General features: G+C 53.4%; 1 protein-coding gene across 1 annotated transcript; it reads left to right on the forward strand.

Moving 5' to 3' along the window:
* Positions 1-3,807: 3,807 nt before the first annotated feature.
* Positions 3,808-14,688, forward strand: IGFBP4 (insulin like growth factor binding protein 4). Its single transcript, XM_037809245.1, has 4 exons — positions 3,808-4,156; positions 10,848-11,005; positions 11,584-11,718; positions 13,361-14,688. Exons 1-4 carry the CDS (start codon positions 3,808-3,810, stop codon positions 13,493-13,495), a joined length of 777 nt encoding a protein of 258 aa, XP_037665173.1. The 3' UTR covers positions 13,496-14,688.
* Positions 14,689-19,076: the final 4,388 nt, after the last annotated feature.

Consider the following 19,076-nt stretch of genomic DNA (forward strand, 5'->3'; position numbering starts at 1 on the left):
CACGATTCCTTATCCCACTTTGCAGATGGTATATATGAGGCTGAGAAAGGGGAAGTATTCACAAAGCTGGCAAATAGCTAAGCTGGCTGGACTGGAAACAGCAGACTGGGTTCTGGTCAGCTCAGCTGCGTGAGTGTTCTCTTGATCTCTGGAAGTTCCTGTCCTCAGAGAAGGACCCAGGCTCTCTCTCTCAGAGCTGGGCTGGATACCTCCTTCAGTACCATGCAATCTATGGAGCTCCTGGCTCTGCTGAAAGTCTCCCCGAGTATGGGGCCCTGGTGGGCAGGGAGGCAGCCGTACTGGTGTGCCACTGCTTAGCCCATGCCTGGGCGAGAGCCTCCAGGTGGAGTGGGGGTAGGAGAGACAGCGGTTCTGCCATGAGGAGACCCCCAGCCATGCGGAGGCTAAAATTTCTAGCAGGAGAAGGATAAGAGAGAGCAAATCCTTACTTGATGCCTACTCAGGGCCAGGTACTTTGCACAGGCTGCCATTCATTCATTAATCCATCTATCTTATAGCAAAGCCATGGGGCAGGCATTATTAGTTCCATTTTCCAGATGAGGACAGTGGAGCTCAGAGAGCTCAAGTAACTTGTCTGAGGCTCCCTTTTGAGTCTGGTGGCAGAGTTGGGATTAGAATTCAGGTCAGCCTGAGGCTAACATCTGTGCTTTTCCTCTAGCATGAAAGATGATTGTCTCAAGGGTCACCTCCTCAAAGAAGGTTTTCTGTGCTCTGGATGTAGATCTGGCAACTTGTGCCTCTGGGTCCCCACACAGCCCCATATAAATGCCTGCCAGGGCATCTGCACACTTCATGGACTTACTTTATTTCTATACCTGCCTTCCCTAACTAGGCACTGAGTTCCTTGAGGGCAGAGAGTGGTCTTAACCACCTCTGTATCCTGAGCATCTAGTACAGAGCCTGTTTGCCAGTTTGGATGTATTATGTCCCCCAAAACACCATTATCTTTGATGCAGTCTTGGGGGGCAGACGTATTAGTGTCGATTAGATTAGAATCCTTTGATTGTTTCCATGGAGATGTGACTCAATCAACTGTGAGTGAAATGTTTGATTGGATAATTTCCATGGAGGTGTTACCCTGCCCATTCAGGGTGGGTGTTAATTGGATCACTGGAGTTGTATAAAGGAATTCACAGACAGAAGGACCTGAGAACAACTGAGCGTGACATTTTGAAGAGGAGCTGCAGCTAAGAGAGGACAAAACACCCCAAGAGCAATATTTTGGAGAATGCCATTTTGAAATGCAACCTGGGAGCAAGCGGACACCAGCCACGTGCCTTCCCAGCTAACAGAGGTTTTCTGGATGCCATGGGCCATCCTTCAGTGAAGGTACCCTATTGTTGATGCATTACCTTGGACACTTTATGGCTTTAAGACTGTAACTTTGTAACCAAATAAACCCCCTTTATAAAATCCAATCCACTTCTTGTATTTTGCATAACAGCAGCATTAGCAAACAGGAACAGACTGGTATAGAGTACATGTTGAGTAAATGTGTGTTGCATGAGTGGTGGTGAGGTGTTTGGAATGTCTCCTGTTCATCCCCTTGCTTCTTTGGAATTATCCCAGACAGGGAGGGGAGGGGGTGAAGGACACTAGAGTGGGGGGTGGTGGTGCTGGGGTGGAGGTGTGGGCATCTGTCTCATATGGAAACCTTTCTGGATTTCCCCTGCTCACCTGTACTCATCATCCTGCTTTGTCCCCAGGCACGTCTCTTGCCTTCAGTCTAACTAGCTGTCTCTCCTGCACTCCTTCCTCTGTGTCCGAGCACTTTACCCTTTCCAGGTTTACTGTCTAGGGGACAAGTCTGGCTTGGGGTCAGAACCATCCTTCTTGGTCCCGTTTTATTTTCATAAGATCTTCAAGAGATGGATTGGATGGGATAATCTATCTCCATTTTAGAGTAAGAGATATGTTGGCTCCAAGAGGTGATGTCCAAGTTCACATAAATGAGTTGGTGACAGAACTGGGTTCAGTATTGATGGGAGTGGGGAGGCCTGGAGGCAGGTTTCCAAATCAGGGACAGGCTGGGCTTCCCTCTGGGAACTCGAGGAACCTGGCTCTGTTTGCCCTTCTCCAAGGCAGACGGGCACAAGGGACTCTAGTCCATCCCGTGAGGAGGAATGGAGAGAATCCCAGATTCTTCAGGCCCTGATCGGTCTCCAGCCCCTCTGCAGTCTTAATGGTCACCAGTAGGTGCCGTCAGTTTGCAACTTTTTCGTTCTTTTCCTACAGGTCCAGCTTCCAGCCCCTTTTCCTCCAATTCCCTGGTCAGTCTGCACTTGCAGAAAGGAACAGGAGGTAGCCCACTCTTGTGAGGCTGAAAGGCCCCTACCCTGGGAGAGGAAGAAGGAAAGGGGGCCTCAGATCCACACCTCAGCTTGTCTTTCTAGGTAGGCCAAGCCCCCAAATCCTGGACAGGCATCCTTACCCTGAAACTCCAGGGAGCCTTTGTGGGGGAAGATGGGTGAGTATTAGGGAGACCTGAGAGGGAACCTAAGAGATGGGTCCCTGTTGCAAATACTACTCTAGGGCGCCTCCAGTCACTGAGGGCATAGAGGAAGCAACAGGGATCTCACAGAGGGGCTAGCCAGCCCCAACACCTGCCCCAAAGCAAGACGGTGTGAATTAGAAAAAGGCACTCATTTCTTAAATCCCTGACTGCCATCTGCTGGGAAACTGTCACAATAGCTATAACAAATCTATAATGACTGCAAGAGGAATGGTGCCCCCTGGAGTTGTGCAATAACAACTTGTACATCGAGAGAGCGGGGCTTCTCCAGTCACCTCCCTCCAGGGTGGCAGAAGCAAATATCCTGGAAGGAAGACGAGGCTTGGTACCGCCCTGGGAGTGTGGATGATTCTATTCTGGGGGAAGTCGAGTGGACTGGGGCTCAAATAAGCCCCGGGGAGATGGGGGGTGGATTGGAAGGGGCAAGTGGGAAGGGATGGGGATGCAGAACTGAGCCTATTAACGTCTCAAGGTCACCTGGCCCTTCCGTGCCCCTCATTGGGTGCCTGTGCCCCTTTCCCCACCTTACCTCATTTGTTCTCCAGGGGCTGAGACAGGGGTGGACGGGACTCTGGGCCGGGAAACTGAATCGGCGGAGCCGGGAGTCCAGGCTAGGAGGTACTGTTCTAAGTGTGTGTGTTTGGGGTGGGGTGGGGGTGGAGGTGGGTGTGGGGGCAGGTTGCGAGCGGCCTTGGTGGCGCTGGGGAAGATTCCTCCAAGGTCGGGGCAGGGGGCCAAGGAGCAGCCCCTTCGTTTCCCCTCTTCCTTCCCGGGCTCCGGTTCAGAGCCGCTCTCGGCGCCTGCCACGGCTTCCAAACTGCACGGCTTCCTTCGGCAGAAAAGGACTTTCAGATGTTGTAGCGGCGGCGGCAGCGGCGGCGGCGGCGACTTAGGACAGCGCCCCCTCCCCCTAACGGCCGCCTCTCTGCCCCCCTCGCCCGCCCCGGCTCCCCCACCTCTTGGAAGGCGCTGGGGGTGTGGCCAGGGGCCGCTATAAAGTCCGGGGAAGCCGGTCTCAGGCAGCCGCTCAGCCCCCTGCCCTCCGCCGCCCGCTGCTTGGACCGGGCCGAGGATGCGGCGCAGCGCCCCGACTGCCAGGCTCGCTCCCCTCCGGCGCGCTTGCTAACTTCCCTGGCTCTGTCCCTGTCCGCCAGCGGGGCCGCCCCGTCTCTGCGCGCCCTCCGGGTCGGGTCCTCCCCGCGCGCCGGGAGCCGCCGCCGTGTGCTGCTGCCGCGTGCCCCTGCCACCAGCCCGCGCCCCGTCCTCGCCCGGTCATGTTGGCCCTCTGCCTCGTGGCCGCGCTGCTGCTGGCCGCCGGGCCCGGGCCGAGCCTGGGCGACGAAGCCATCCACTGCCCGCCCTGCTCCGAGGAGAAGCTGGCGCGCTGCCGCCCCCCCGTGGGCTGCGAGGAGCTGGTGCGGGAGCCCGGCTGCGGCTGTTGCGCCACTTGTGCCCTGAGCAAGGGGATGCCCTGTGGGGTGTATACCCAGCGCTGCGGTTCCGGCCTGCGCTGCTACCCGCCCCGGGGGGTGGAAAAACCGCTGCACACTCTGATGCATGGGCAAGGCGTATGCATGGAGCTGGCGGAGATCGAGGCCATCCAGGAAAGCCTGCAGCCCTCCGGTAAGGTGCCCCCTGGCTCGCCCACGCCAACCCTGGTGCACTGCACTTCCAGCAGCCTCTTCCAGCCGGCCTGGAAGACCCTGGAGAACCCCCTACGAGTTGAGGAGAAAGCAGGTACCAGGCAGGGCCTGACTGGCATGGGACACACTCAGCCAAGGACACTGCTACAGTCTTTAGCAGCCTGTTGCCACCTTCAAGGGGGACTCTACCATGCCGCTGGCTCACGCCTCCCAGGGGTGCCTAATCAGAAGAGCAATCCCAGTACTAGGTCTGGCTGCTGGTGCAAAAGTGGTAAATTAAGTGACCCAGTCGGGTCACCAGCCTGCAACTCAGCCGTCGAGGTCAGAAAACCAGAGGTTGGGAGTTGCAGGGTGGGTGCAGCCTTCTTTCTGTTCCAGATCCAGGGACCTCCCCTCACTCTGGCTGCAGGTGAAACCTCAGGTGTCTGAGGAGCCAGGGCCTGGAGTGGGTCATGCAAATTAGAGGGGCTTTGATGATGAGGGGCCTCAGAGCTACCCTTCCCCAAAGCCGCATGCCAGCTCACCTAGCCGTTTGAGAGACCATAAGAAGACAGTGGTCTCTGCCAGGCCTGAGCACTTCCACCTGCCCTGGTAACAGGCACCCTGCTCCTTTCTCCTGGCAGGTGCCATTTGGGGTGGCAGGAGAGAAGCATGTCTTGGCTGCCAGCGCAGAGCTGCAGAAAACTAACGGGTGTATGATAGGGAGTATAGAACTGGGGAGAGAGAGATTGAGAGAGAAAGAGAGAGAGAAAGCTTTTAGAAGGCCCTTTGCCCTAATCTTACACTTTCTCGTTTTGCATTTCTCAGTGAGCCTCTCTCCATTTCCCCTTACAATCTTTCTCAGTCTCTTTCCTTCTTTCTCTTATTCTTTTGTTCTGCTTTCTTCCAACCTCTAGTTTCACTAATGTTCTCAAACTGTTTTCCTCAAACTGATGTTGGGGAGAAGATATTGAGAAGATATTGAAGGAAAAGAGTTCTCTCCAATGTCAGTTTCTTTTTCTCCATCTTTTTCTCCACTTTTCTGTTTCTTTTGCTCTCCTTCACTCACTTTCATCTCAGTCTCTTTAGGTTGCTCTTTCTGTCTGTCACTGTTTCTTTTTGTCTTGGTTTCTTTGTTACTTTCAGAATCTCTCTCTCTCTCTCTCTCTCTCTCTGTGACTTTCTGTACTTCTGCTTGTTTCTCGTTCCCTCTCTGACTTGTGTTTGCTTTCTGTGTGCTTCTGTCTGTGTCTGTCTCTTTTCCTGGTGCTTGAAGCTTCCATTGTTGCAGTCCGGATGCTGGGACTCGGGCCCCCAGCTTCCTGTCCAGGGTCCCAGACCACTCCACTTCCTCAATCCTCTGCAGCTTGTTACTGGAGGGGAGAGCAGGATGCAGGGAAAACAGGAAGGAGGTGGACCCCAGGGGTCTGGGTCTCAGGCTTTTTGGCCCTTTCTGCCCTCGGGCAGGGAGAGATGGATCAGCAGAAAGCATTCAAAGAGCAGTGCCAGCCGGGCACCCAGCGCATCTGAGAGGGGTCTTGGCGGAGTGCGTTGTGGTCCTGGAGCAGAGAAGCCGGTGGCGGTGGGAGAGGAGGTGCACTGGTGCTAGACCAGCCTAGAGCAACCGCTGAGCCTTGGGCCTCCCTGGGTTTAAAGGGTTCGTGTTTCCTATGTATCTCCATCCTTTACCAGTGGCCAGGTACTTGGCACCAGATGGGGATGGTTAGTAGCCCTTTTCCTCTCTCATCAGCTTGAACCTGGGGCAGAAGAGCCCTCAGAGAGTCTTGGGCGCCCGTTCCTCCCTGGCTGGGTAGGAACACTCCATCCTGTAGTGGAGGAAAATCTGATCCCCAGGGGATTTTGGGGGGGCATGGCATGAACAGTTTGTGATTGCCCCGTGGAAACCATGCAAACCGGCCATACGAGGCAGCTAGGAATGCCGTGTCTTTAGGTAATCTTTGGATTATAGAGCCCAGGTCTCTAACACTCTCCCCTTCCTTCCTTGCCTTTTCCTCCATCCATGAAGTGGATGCAGATACCTGGAGAAGGAAAGGGGGAAGCCTGGAGGATTCTGGGGGAACTGGGTGTCTCCTTGGCAAGCTATGCTCAGGTCCTTTCACCTTCAGGTCATCATCGAAGTAACCCCCTGCTATGTCCTAGGCCACAGTGCACCATGTGAAAGGTAGCCCCTAGAGTTGTGGTGAGGCAAGATGGCCATGGCTTGGTCCCTGTCCCCTTTGCTGTACACTGTCAATAAGCCACTGTTTCCTAGGTCCCAAGGCTTGGTCCTCCTACCTGAGGAATAGTTTGGCAGGGGCTATCAAGCTTTTTCTGTCTTCTCTTGAGGCTGAGCGTCAGTAGGTGGCTGGGGGAGGGCAGACACTTGGTGTGTCCCTTGCTTGGCTGCTATAGTCCAGCTGCTTCCTATTTGTCCCAGGGGCAGGCCTCCCCTTCCATCTCCAGCTTCCCTGACCCCTCCTGCCCCAGCTTCCTGAGCCAGACAGCAGCCAGGTTTTGGATTAACACAGGAGGTCACCAGAGGTGAAGGGGTGGAATACGTGCATCAGAATTCCATACATTCTGCATTAGCGGTGCTGACCATCGACTCGACATCTGGGGGAGTGGACAGTGGGAAGATCAGCGCTTGAACTATGGAGTTCTTAAACTGTGGTCTAGGTTCTTCTGGGACAGGGTTAGGGAACATGCAGGCTGGGTTAATTTTTAGTCAATGCAGCAAATATTGTCTCCCCTACTTCAGTACTGGGAATCCAGTCATGTCATGGGAACAGGGCCTTCCCAGAAATTCTGTGCTCTGGGGGGAGGGGGAAAAGGGGAGCACTGCTGCTTAACATTTTTTTGTTTAGTATCAGCAAAGCCAGAATTATTGGTGCCTTGGGTAGCAGGAATCTTTCCATTTAAAGACATAGGAGTTGTAGAGATAAGCCCTTCAGCCTTCCCCTCCATCTGTAAAATGGGGATGATAATGGGACCTGCTTCCCAGGGTTGGCATATCTGGCATGGAGTAAGAACTCAGTAAATTAAAGTAATGATGAGGATGGTGATGAAGAAGAACCTGAGAAGATTTAAGCTGAAGCTTAAATCCTCTGCCTATGCTGGGAATTTGGGAGACAGTAGAGTCGGAGCAAAACTGGGGGATGTTCAGAGGAGTTGGGAGGGGTGGCGTGTACTTTGATGCCTTTTGCTGCTGTGCCATGGAAGGACAGGCCAGCTTTCCTCATTTGATTTTTTAGTCAGTGGCTGACACAAGGCATTATAGTGATGGGATACCCTGAGGTTCAGACCTCCAAGAGTGGTCTGATACATAGTTCAGGTGTTTTTAGATTCTCCAGCAGAGTCTGGGGAAGAAGGAAAAGGCCTTTTTTACTGGCAAGGTGGATACCCCTTCAGATCATGGCTGAAATTTCTGTGTCTGGGTGGACATAGCCTCACCCTGGGTGTCTTGCAGGGGGAGGGGGTTGGGGTTGAGGAGAAATCATGGGGTGAAATAAGGCAGCATCAAAGAGGAAATCATCCAGCTTTGACCACGAACTTTGCAGCTGGTGGTGCCAAAGTTGTGAAGCCTCTTCTCTTTCTGAGCTCCTTCCCTTTCTCTCTTTTTGGAATAAAGACCAAGGTTTCTTTTGTGGTTGGATATCAGTACGCCTGGCTCCAAGCAGGGGGTGGGAGGAGGTGATCTGGTCTACCTTGGAAGCCCCACCTACCAACAATCCTTTCAGAGGTCAGATCTTCCCCGGGGAATAGGTGTGACTCGGACTCCCACTGGGGGGGGGGGGGACCCACGGGCATTGGGGTCTTCCCGGAGCACACCAGGTGTCTGAACTCTTGTGTATGCAGGGAAGCAGCAAGCATTTAGCCAGTTTTGCATCTGGGAAGGTTAGTATTTTCAAGAGACCCAAGGCTACAACCCTCACCACCCCAAACCCAGGGCCTAGGGGTGGGTCCTGGTGTGAGACCTCAGTCTGCCAGTTGAGCAAGATTGGGCAAGGAACAGTTACAGATTAAATGGAAAGTCAACAAGCCATGAAGAGGGAGACTGGCGAAGTCAGTGTGTCCTGCCCTGGGCCTGTTTTCTGACCAGGGCAGGGTCAGAGTGTCCAAATGCACGTGGGTGTGTACTCATGGACAAGTGCATGCCTGGACACGTGATTGTTTGTATATGTTTGTGATTCTCAAGTTCCAGCCTGTTTGTGTCTGAGTAGGCAGATATGGATTTGCTCTGTGTCCCTGCATCCCCATAGGAGGAAGAAGTAGGCTGCTCTCCCTATCTGGTATGTTCTACTCTCAGTTCAGGCATGAGCTAGGATAAGTGGGGAGTGCCTGGGGAAACCATGGAGAGGGCCTGCTCACCTCTTCCATGATAACCCTCTTCTGTATAACATAGGGCTAGACCAACACAAGAACAAAAGTTACACTTCCAGGTTCACCCCATGCAAGCCCCAGGTTTCACTGAGAGTACCCAGTTGTCCTCCTTAATGGTGCCTCCTAAGTTAGGGGTAAATATGCCAAATATCCATTAATAATCCCCTAAGGCTGGTCATTTGTGAACTTTGACTCATGCCAATGACTATGGAGAAGCATAGCTGTAGTCGATTTCCTACTCCAGATGTGATTTGATTCTGGAGGCCTCTATCACGCTGACCCATCACCTCCAGGGGCAGGAGCTCTCTACCTCCTGAGGCAGCCCCATTCATTAGAATACTTCCTTGCACCTCAAACCCAAGAGCATTCTGTTCATTTACCAAGAGGAACGAGTGTCACTGTGCAAAGCAGTGCTTTCCTTTATGGTCATTAAAACAAAGCAAACTCAGAGCAAAACAACAAAACTTCTGCTTCAAAGAGTGCCCCCTAGAGTTAGTGTGCTGGGACTGGCCAACAAGTTCTGGTGGTCCCTTTCACCTCTTCCCTGGTGAAATGGTGGGGGCCTTTGTTCACATGTAGGCTTAGCCTCTAATTGTTTCAGATCTTCCACTTCCTCTCTGTCTCCCGTTCCAGCCCCCGCCTGTACCCCTGAAATGCCACAACCCAATCCACAAGCCTGTGGCTTTATGCAAGGTGGGAGGTGGGGTAGTGAGTGGCCTGTCTCTCTGGCAGGAGAGGCTCCTTGGGAGGAGCTCCAGGGAAGCACCTGAATCCAGATCTTTCTTTGGTTCCTAACCGAGGGCTCAGAATCCCTCTTCTCATATTCCCCTGGGACAGTCCTGGACTCATGAAGTTCATCTGCTCCTTCTTTAGCCACTTACACTGGCTGGGAGGTCTTGCTATAGTGTCTTCTCCTTGGTTGACCCACAGGAATTTGATGTGATCTATGGGACCAGAGTCCTCTCTGTGGACCATCCTTCTTGGGTGTTAAATATCCAGAAGAATGGATCATATCTATCTGCTCCGTTTATTCCTTCCCTTTGATTCCTTTTTCTGGGCCAGTTTTCCACACGTGACAAAACCTTCTTCTCATCCTTGGTGACTCAATTTTATAAATAACCTGTAGTGCGGAATCTTGACGAAGACTTTCTGAGGGTCTAGATTCCTCCTTGCTAGGTTTCTCTTTATCCGCCTGCTTCCCCCCACACTCTCCAAACTAGGAGAACAAAAAGAGAACTAACCGCCCTGCTTTGGCTAGGGAGAAAAATACCATTTGACCCAGAGGCAGCTCTGGGATCACTGCCATGTGTGAAGGAACCTGCTAACTCCTCAGGAAAAAAAAATCCTGACACAAACCAGATGTAACCTCCTGTCTGGCTGCCAACATCTGGAATGCTGGCAGGGGCCTTGCACTCAGGCCGGCAATGAGTTGCCAAGACTGAGCATTTCAGAGGTGGGTCTGATCGGTAGAGAGGTGTTCCAGCCTCTTTCTCCAGCTCAATCCTGTATTCCGGTTTTGGCTCTCTGGAGTGAGGAACAGTGGCTATAGTTCTGAGACTTCTGGATGGGATTTTTGTTGAGTTCATATAGAGCCTTCAGGATATCCCAGGGAGAGGGTGAGGGTCCAGCATCACCACCCCCATCTCCTGGCTCTGGACGACAGACATGGGCTTTGGATGGGGTCTGAAGTAGAACTGGAGGGATGTGTGAGAGTGTTCTCTTGGTCCTGGTGCCACACACATGCACTTTTGTATGCAGGCGTACGTACCCACTCCCACTTCTCTCCCATCCAGCCAATGTGGAGAGCCTTTAGGCCAGATTTCATATCACTCAGGGAAACTGTGATTTGGGCCATTTGCAAGAGAGTTAGCAGAGCTGACAGCCCTGGGATACCCTGTGTGGCTCAGCCAGACATGGAAAAGAGCACGAAAGGAGACAGGAAGAAAGAACAGATGGAGAGGGGGTCGGGGTGGGGAGGTGCTGAATGTAGGGAAGGATGAGATCCAGTAGGTTGCTGACCTGCCTGTCTTAGACCTCCCTGCAGGGCCCAGGGGACCCTCCTGCTGCCTGGGTAGCTGCAGCTGGTGACTCATCTGAAGGCTGGACTGGGTGGGGTGAGGGACGAGTCAAGGCCTTCAAGAAAGAATATTTTCCTGAGGGGAGCGGGGAGGAGATACAGGGTTGCTTTCATCCCCCCCACTCTCACACTCAGTGTCAGGCTGGAGGATCCCCAAGATAATGGGGCCTGGGGGTTGGTGCAATGCTCTGTTGCTCTCTGGTGCTGACCTCTCCCCATCTCGACCTGACCACAGACAAGGACGAGGGTGACCATCCCAACAACAGCTTCAGCCCTTGCAGCGCCCATGACCGCAGGTGCCTACAGAAACACTTCGCCAAACTGCGAGAGCGGAACGCCAACGGGGGCAAGATGAAGGTCGTTGGGGCGCCCCGGGAAGAGACCCGACCTGTGGTGAGGACCTCTGATCCACAACTGTGCATGTGCACAGGCGCATGCGTACGTGTGTGTGCGCACACTGACACAGACACGCACAGACCATCGCCATCACCGCCACCTCCAGATCCACACAGTGCTCATTCAGCAAACATTCTTTGGACACCTACTGTGTGCAAAGTATATGGCATCAGAATTCCTTTCCAGCACCTCCCCTGGTGTTTCTTGGCCTTTCTCTTGGATCCCCTACCCCAGCCCTTCCCAGTAACAAAAGGGTTAATGCTGGCCGTAGCAGAGGGCCTTGGGATCCTGTTCCAAGGTCTGGCTTATGTCCTCTTTAATGGGTGGTTTTGTTCCTGGGCCTAACAAGTTAATTATATTATTTTACTTCTCCCTCCTGCTTAGAAATCACCCCTCCCTGTCCTTCTCCATCGGTTTCTCACAGACTCTTTCCCTACCAGGTCTCCTTATTTCATTCCCTTTCTCTAGGCTTTGCCCTTCCTTTCAGGGTCTTCAGTGCCCCTTTAACTCTGGCCCCCAGCCCTGGTCCTCCTGCCTCTCTCCTTTCTGTTGAGCAGTTTCTTCCTCTCCCCCAGCCCCAGGGCTCCTGCCAGAGTGAGCTGCACCGGGCTCTAGAGCGGCTGGCCGCCTCGCAGAGCCGCACCCACGAGGACCTCTACATCATCCCTATCCCCAACTGCGACCGCAACGGCAACTTCCACCCCAAGCAGGTGGGTCTTGTCGTCCTGACAGCTTGGCTTTGACCTCAGCTTCAGGGATGTTTCTGGCCTCTCTGCAGAGTGGTCCAGGAGGGAGATCTCAGGAGGGAGGAGGCTCCCCAACCTAAACCAACCCCCTGCAGGTTTGTCAGAGATGAAGAGACAAGAGACCCAGAGAGGGGCAGAGGCTGGCCCAAAGTCACAGAGCAAGTTAATGGCAGACCTGGGACTGCCTCCCCGTCCTGGATTATGCCTACCACCCCTGGGTTCACCATCGGTGGTGTGGACCTTAGCACTCTGCCAGCTTCTATCTCTCAGCACTCTCATTCGTCCTACTCCATCCCCTGAGTAGCTTGTCACTGAATGTCTGAGGGTTCACTGATGGGGTGAGGTCATGAGGAGTCAGGGAGGAACCTCGGCCTGCCCCTTCCCCAAGCTGAGCGGCAAATCTACCTGGGGTACAGCAAGGATGGAGGTGAAGCCAGATCTGACAGTTGGAGTCAGGAACTTTGGGTGAAAGCAGAGGACAGGAGAAAAGACAGGAAGGCAGCAACCTCCATACTCCCTTATGCCCTGGGCACACTGGGTCCCTGAGAATCCCCCAGGAGGTTGGGATATTCAGCAAGGTTGGACTGCTCCAGTTCCACTCTCACCCTTCAGAGTCAGGCCTGTTTGGAAGGGTGGCACATCTGGGAAGGATTCTGGGGTGTCCCTTGCTGTATGTGGCTTGGGAGCCGGACCCAGCTCTTCTTCTCTAGCTCTTTACGGGAATAGACATGCAGACTCTCCCACTCCATGCTCTAGAGACAAATCCACAAGGTCAGCTGCCACTGGGCAGGCAGAGGCCTCATTAGGAGAAGAAACGCTTCCCCTGGGTCTGCACATTCCAGGATAGCATGAGGAGAGGGCATGAGATGTGTGGAATGAGTAGAGGAGCAAGAGGGTCCCCCCAAACCTATACCGAGCCTGTCTCCTTTAACGCAATGCGAGTTTTACCCTTTTCCCAATTTTTATCCCAACGAAAGTTCTGACACTAGGCTCTTTATCCCCAGACCAATCTTGACCCAAGCTGCACTCGAACTCGGACTCTGAAATTCACCTTTGTCCCTCTTCTAATCTTGACCCAAACTTTAGCCCAACTTTATTGTTCTGACCTTCACTTCAGTTTTTATCCCAATTCCATTTCTGATTTGAGTTCTAACCCTCACCCAACTCAAGTTTTAGTTATAGTTCCTAATTCAACTGCAACTCTTATCCTGATCCTAACCTTAACCCTTACTTGGATCTTGATCTTAAACCAAAATCCCATCTTAAAGTCTCAAACTCAATCAAACACACACTTGAGACATCTCCAACCTGACCGTCTTTAAAATCTAGCTATACTTTAAGACCCTTTGGATCCAGTGTTCCTTCCAGCTTGGCTACGGAACCTTCTCAGGGCCCTGCCTCCAGAAACCCTCTGGGCCTTCCCTTCTTGCCTATTTCTCCCTACTCCAGTGAGCTCAAGGGACCTGTGCTCAGGAAAGAGCCTCTGCTTTCAGAGGCTATCATGGAGCAACTGTTTGACTTGGGGGCTGGGCTGGGATTAGGGCAGGCCTCTTGGGATGACTTTTTTCTGCCTGGGAACTGACTTCTCAAGCCCTTGTCTTGGCAGTGTCACCCAGCTCTGGATGGGCAGCGTGGCAAGTGCTGGTGTGTGGACCGGAAGACGGGGGTGAAGCTTCCGGGAGGCCTGGAGCCGAAGGGGGAGCTGGACTGCCACCAGTTGGCTGATAGCTTCCGCAAGTGAGCCCTGCCAGCCGGCAGGGGGCTCGGTACTCCCTGCTGTCCCCATCCCCTGGAGGCTGCAGAGCTGACCTAGAGCCTGGATCTGAGTCCCGGTTCTGTCTCTGGCTCAGAAGTTTTCCCTTGGGGTGTGTGTGTGTGTGTGTGTGTGTATGTGTGTGTATGTGTGTGTGTATGCTGTGTGTGTGTTTATGGGCATGGGTATAACTCTCGGGGTGAGCTGGAGCCTGGGGGTGTCCTCTTTGGGCTTGGGTAGCCCATGAGGTATGAGAGTAGCAATGAGGAGCTCTGGCGTGTTTCCAAATTGATCCTGGCTTGATTGATTGATTGGTTGATTGACTGATTGATTCATCCAGCCATCTGAAAACATTTATTGACCACATACTACCTGCCAGCTCTAGTTTTCAGCCCTGGGGGCTCTTATTCTGACTTCCTCTGATTTGGGCATGTGGGAGCCTCTCCTATAAGGTGAGTGCAGGGTCTGCGGCAGAAGGGAAGTCTCATTCCCAAAGTCAGAGGAGGAGAGAGGAGCATATCCATACACCTTGACCATTGCACCTCTTCTCAATCTAGACAGAGGCTGGGGGCTGTAAGGAAGGTGTGGGGTAGCAGATGGCTCACTGGTCATGAGACCTAGACCCTCTCCCAAAGCTAAGCCTTGCTGGGCTCCCCTACACTTCTTCCCCTTGTCCCTCCAGGGGGAAGGACTTGCAGAGACAAGTCCATCTTTGGGTTGGAGTGGACGCCATCTGTTTGATTGCCTGCTAGCAGAGACCCTGCCGTAGGAAAGGAAGAGGGCCCAAGGAAGGCCTGAAAGACAGAGGGTGGGGAGGTGGGGTTCATCACCAACAGTCAGTGTTGGAAAGAATGCCAGATCAGACTGAAGGTGCCTGAGTTGTAGAGGACCCGCATGCTGGGGGAAGATGGGGTTTGCCTGGGGTCCCGCTCTCTACTCCATTGCGTTCACAGCCACCGAGTCACCAGGATGACTCCATCCTTCCAGTGGCTCCTCACCTGTGGCTCTGTCCCTGCCCTCTCACCCATCTCCTTTCCCGACACCTCCCTCCCCAAACTTTCTTACCCTCTCTGGGCATTTTCAGGCTTGATTGGGTGGAAGGAGACTTAGGGAACTACCAGTTGCCGTGATGTCTTTTCTTTTTTTTTTTAACAAAACAGAACAAAAACAAAAAATGTCTAGACAATTGTGTTTGGTTGATTTATTTACAATTAGGGGCCGGGATGCACCTGGGGTAGAGAGAGGGTGCAGATCTGGGGAGGTGGGCAATGTGTAGTCCCCAGAACAGCCCTGCATGCTCAAAGGACAGAAAAGAGCCAGCCAAATCACCCTCCTCAAGTAGCCACTTTGCAGGGGTGCTCCCCATCTCCAACGTCTATGCGGTCTGTGCTCAGATTCTTGGTGGACAAAAGATGGCTTCGGAAGGGAGAGAGGGGCCAAGGACAGCCCTGCTGGGCTGGAGCTGTTTCTGGGAGTAGCTGGTGTGTGGAGTTGGGGCAATTATTAGGATATCTGGCAGACTGGGTTTGCATCTGGATTTGTGTATTAATTTAGTAAATGTGGAGGGACTTTCCTGTAATTAGGAAAAGGGGTAAACTGTCCAACACATTCCACAATTCTGCCTGCCTGGATTCCTCACTGGGGGACTTTGCTAAGATTCGATTCTGAGGGGTTGGGAGTGGAGGCCCCTGCACCTTGCTGCCTCTCGGGGCCAGCTTCAGCCTCAGAATTTATGTCCACATGGTAGGACTGGATTCTAGATTCCTGGCTATCTCCCCCCCCCCCACCCCTGTGACACTTGGGGGTGTGTCAGCTGGTCTCTTGGATGGAGGCCCCTTCCCCAGAGGTCACAGGCTCAGCCCCAAGACCCTGTGTACCAAACCTTCCTCGGCCCCAGTTCTCACCCGGTTCCAGAGGTGGCCCTAGGCCTCTCTATTTCTCCAGTCCCCGACACACTCATCAGCTCCTGATGTGCTGGCGCCCCTGCCATCTGCCTCTTGAGCTGGGGGCTTCGGTCTGTCTTTCCAACATCTCACAGCCGTCTGGTCTCCTGGGGGCACCAAGGCTCTGCCAGCAGCAGTAAATAAAGAACAAAGTGATACTGAGGCTTGCTCCCTGGCCTCCTGGCCACTCTTAGAGCCACCTCTTGGGGATGAGGCCCAGGCGGGTGTGGGCCGGAGGTGGGAGCAGGGTGAGGGTTAGTTTCAGGTCCCTAAGGGGTGGTATGCGGTCCCTTTTCTTTCATGCGCCACCAAAAAAGCAGGGTCTGCTTGGAAAGTAGCTATGTGAACAACTGGGGTATGCCTTTGTGATGCACATACATTTGTGTGTGTGATATAGCAAAGTGTTATCTGACATACGAGTGAAAATATGGGCACTGAAAGGGTAGGTATGTATACCTGGTGTGATGCGTGAGTGAGTATGTGAAGTTAAGATGTATATGTGTGTACATGTATTTGTGGGGTGTATGAATCTGTATGAGTCTGGTGTCTGTTTATGGAGAGGGAGAGAAAACGAAACCTTCAGAAAGTGTGCACTTCCCTCCTGACTGCATGAGGGGACCCTCAGTAGGGGTCCCCACTGCAGAGTTTGGGGAAGGGGGGTTCTATCTAGTACCAGAGAATAGAGAGCATGCACTTTGGGAGGGGGAGTTCAACATCTCACAGAACCTCATTCTCTCTCCCTGACCCTGTTGCTTGCCCTTCACGATCCTGGAGCCCAGAGCCTAAATGTCAAAAAAGGAGATGAAAGCAGTTCCGTGTTGGCATGGGTACCCTCTACCACTTGCTAAGCCGGAGGAAATGAACTGTCCTGGGCAGTGTCTCCCACCAGATTCACACTGGGGAAGACCAAGCTCCAGATGAGAAGTACTGGCCTACTTTGCGCCTGTGCCCTCCTGCCCTGGGCTCCAAATACCAAGTGGGCATTCTAGTTCACATAGAGGCTGTAGAGGCATCAGCGCCTTTTGCAGAGGTGAGAAGGAGGAGGAGGTGAAGACCAAATTCTTTTGTCCTGGTGGGGCCACCGTAATGGGACAAACTTAAGAACTGGAGTCCTTGCGTGCTCTGCTCTGCCTCCCCGAGAAACGTCATTCGATATCAATCCCCCTCCCATACACACACACGTTGTGTCCTGGAGTGGCAGGGCTGGGGGTATCCCGCTAGGATCCCCTACCCCATTGGTGCTGATCTACATCAGACATATGGTTTCCATTTCCCAGCTTAGTGGAGATCAAGCCCTGATGTCGGCTGAGGATTGGGGGCTGGATTTTCCACTGGTGAGAAGGCAGGGTGGGGGTAGGGTGGGGAGAAAAAGCGGGGACTGGGAATGACTCCAATATCCAATTCAGGTGGAGCAATCTCCTGAGAACTGGCCAAGCCCCCTACCCCACCACCACCATCAGGGCCCTGAGGTTCCTGTCCCTGCTGCCCCTTCAACTCCTTCCAGAAAAAGGCCGATTGTCCCAAGCCCTCTGCCCTCTGGGCCAGATCCCCCCACCGAGCTGCTCCTGGAATGTCAGGAGGCACGTAGGACTTGGGGCGCCTGCCAGTCCCTCTTCCTGGGGGGTAAGTGACCCTGAAACATTTACCACACATGGCTGTGTGCTAAATGACCCCGAAACATTCCCAGCCAGAGAAACTCCCCCTGCATTCCAGACCCCTATGGCAATTTCACCTCTGACCTAGAAAGAGAAAGTTAAGATGATGTGGTTGGATGGAGCTGGGTGGGGGTTGGCAGCTGGCAGTGGGGATGTTAGATCAGCCTAGGGAAGAGGGGAGAAAAGGGGCAGTTAGTGAGTCGGGGGAGAAGGACAATAGGGAGGAGCCACACTCAAGGGGGAGAGGGGAGATAATGGGGACAAGTGGGGGAGAAACAATGGAGCGGAAGTTTGGGCACAAAGGGGGCAGATAGGACTCCAGTCAGCCAAGGGTCTAATTAGATCCTCACTGTCAGAGTGACCTGCCCCCTTCTCTAGGGGGCCCAGGGGGTGGGGTGGGGAGGGTTGGGGTAGGTGAGTAGAAGGCGGGGTGCTGCGGATAATTAGAAACATGCTTTACTGAGTGAGCAGGCACTGTCACAACCACCTCTCCCCTCACCTCTTGGCCCCTTCCCAGCTCCCCAGCCCCCTTCCTCACAGCCTAGACAATTCCAGCCACACTGGGGGAAGGGCTGGTGGAGTCTGGGAGTAGAAACCCCATGGGATTGGCTTCCTGGGCCCTTACACAGTCTCGAAAGTGCAAACAACATATTTTCGCCATGCAATGGTATTTAATTACACATAAAAACAGAGCCATTAAACTGAAATTAAACCCCTGTTGGAATCACTTAATTCAGGGCATGACAAATTGCTTTGAGTGGAGGCGGCAGTGCAGGCCCTGGGGGAGAGCTGGAGATTAGTGGCTTCCATGGCTGACTGGGTCCCCGCGTTCTGCTGGCCTCCTTGCCAGCTCTGAAGACTGAAATTGGGGTCGGGACCTTCTTCCTAAAGACCACCCAGGCCAAGGGGAAGATCCTAGGCTCCTTCAGGATGATAGGAATGAAGGTTTGGGCATCGCAGCATCAATCCAGTTTTATATAACCCAGTTCATTTTATTGATGGGGATGTTGATGCCAGGGTCATCAAGAGTCAGGATTAGAACCCTGGCACCAAGCCGTGACTAGGGAGACAGTTTTTTTCAGGCCTGGAAAGGAAGGTTGGGGCTGGGTAGGTGAGGTTGAGGAGAACCAGAGCAGTCTCTGGACGGGGTGGACGGACTTCCCCAGAAACTTACTTCCACCTGGTCATAGTTTGGTTGAGGTTGGACAGTAAGACCCTTCACTCCTTCCAGTGGGGATAATACATGACCAGGATTCGGAGACGTGACCAATAAGTGTTCAACTAGTCTTCCTTCTTTGGGCCTCAATTTCCCTATTTGGAATAGGATCCAGTTGGGACCTGATGGTTTCTTTGCTTGCTTTCTTTGAGGTAGAAGAGTGGAAAGAAGGGAAAGAGGAGCTCTCTGTATGTTTGCAGCCCGCCCTTCTCCCTCCAGGCCCCTTCTTTCCTTCAGTTTCCCTTCTCTTCTTTCCTCTGGTTTTAATGTCTAACTATGGACAGAGGTCTGGGGTCTGGGGTCTGGCTTTTGGGTAGGAAATGGGCCCATGCCCCCTAAGGTCTCCCAGCCTTACTTGGCCTTCCAGTGGCTGAGTGTGTGAGGCCCATCTGGGAGGCAAAAAGAGACCAAATGGGACAGGGGCTGCACTCTGGGGGAGGGGTTGTTGGGGTGCCACATGAGGAAGAGCCGCTGGTCCTCTGTCACCTTCCTCCCCCATGTGTCCTTGGTGATCCGGGAACCTCCTCTCCTAATTGGAAATCAGATGGGTTTGCTTGTGGCTGGAGGCCTGAGCCTGTCCACCCTGCCCCCTTGCTTGGTGTCCTCCTACAGGAGGGGACAAAGGGGATAGACTCAGGGGAAGTGGAGGTGGGGTGGGGGGCAGTTCCCATTTACTAGGGCTGGGAGAGAGAGCTCCTCTTTTCTCTTCTTTGCACTCTACAGGCTAGTGGCCTGGAACTTTTAAATTAGCCCAC

The sequence above is a fragment of the Choloepus didactylus genome, chromosome 18 (assembly GCF_015220235.1).
Source record: "Choloepus didactylus isolate mChoDid1 chromosome 18, mChoDid1.pri, whole genome shotgun sequence".
Classification (NCBI taxonomy): domain Eukaryota; kingdom Metazoa; phylum Chordata; class Mammalia; order Pilosa; family Megalonychidae; genus Choloepus; species Choloepus didactylus.

What these genes read in the sequence shown, in the direction of transcription:
- IGFBP4 (XM_037809245.1), top strand. Translation starts at nt 3,808, where the DNA reads ATGTTGGCCCTCTGCCTCGTGGCCGCGCTGCTGCTGGCCGCCGGGCCC. An exon ending in GGGAAGAGACCCGACCTGTG is followed by an intron (nt 11,006 to 11,583) that starts GTGAGGACCTCT and finishes CCTCTCCCCCAG; the next exon opens with CCCCAGGGCTCCTGCCAGAG. An exon ending in GCAACTTCCACCCCAAGCAG is followed by an intron (nt 11,719 to 13,360) that starts GTGGGTCTTGTC and finishes TTGTCTTGGCAG; the next exon opens with TGTCACCCAGCTCTGGATGG.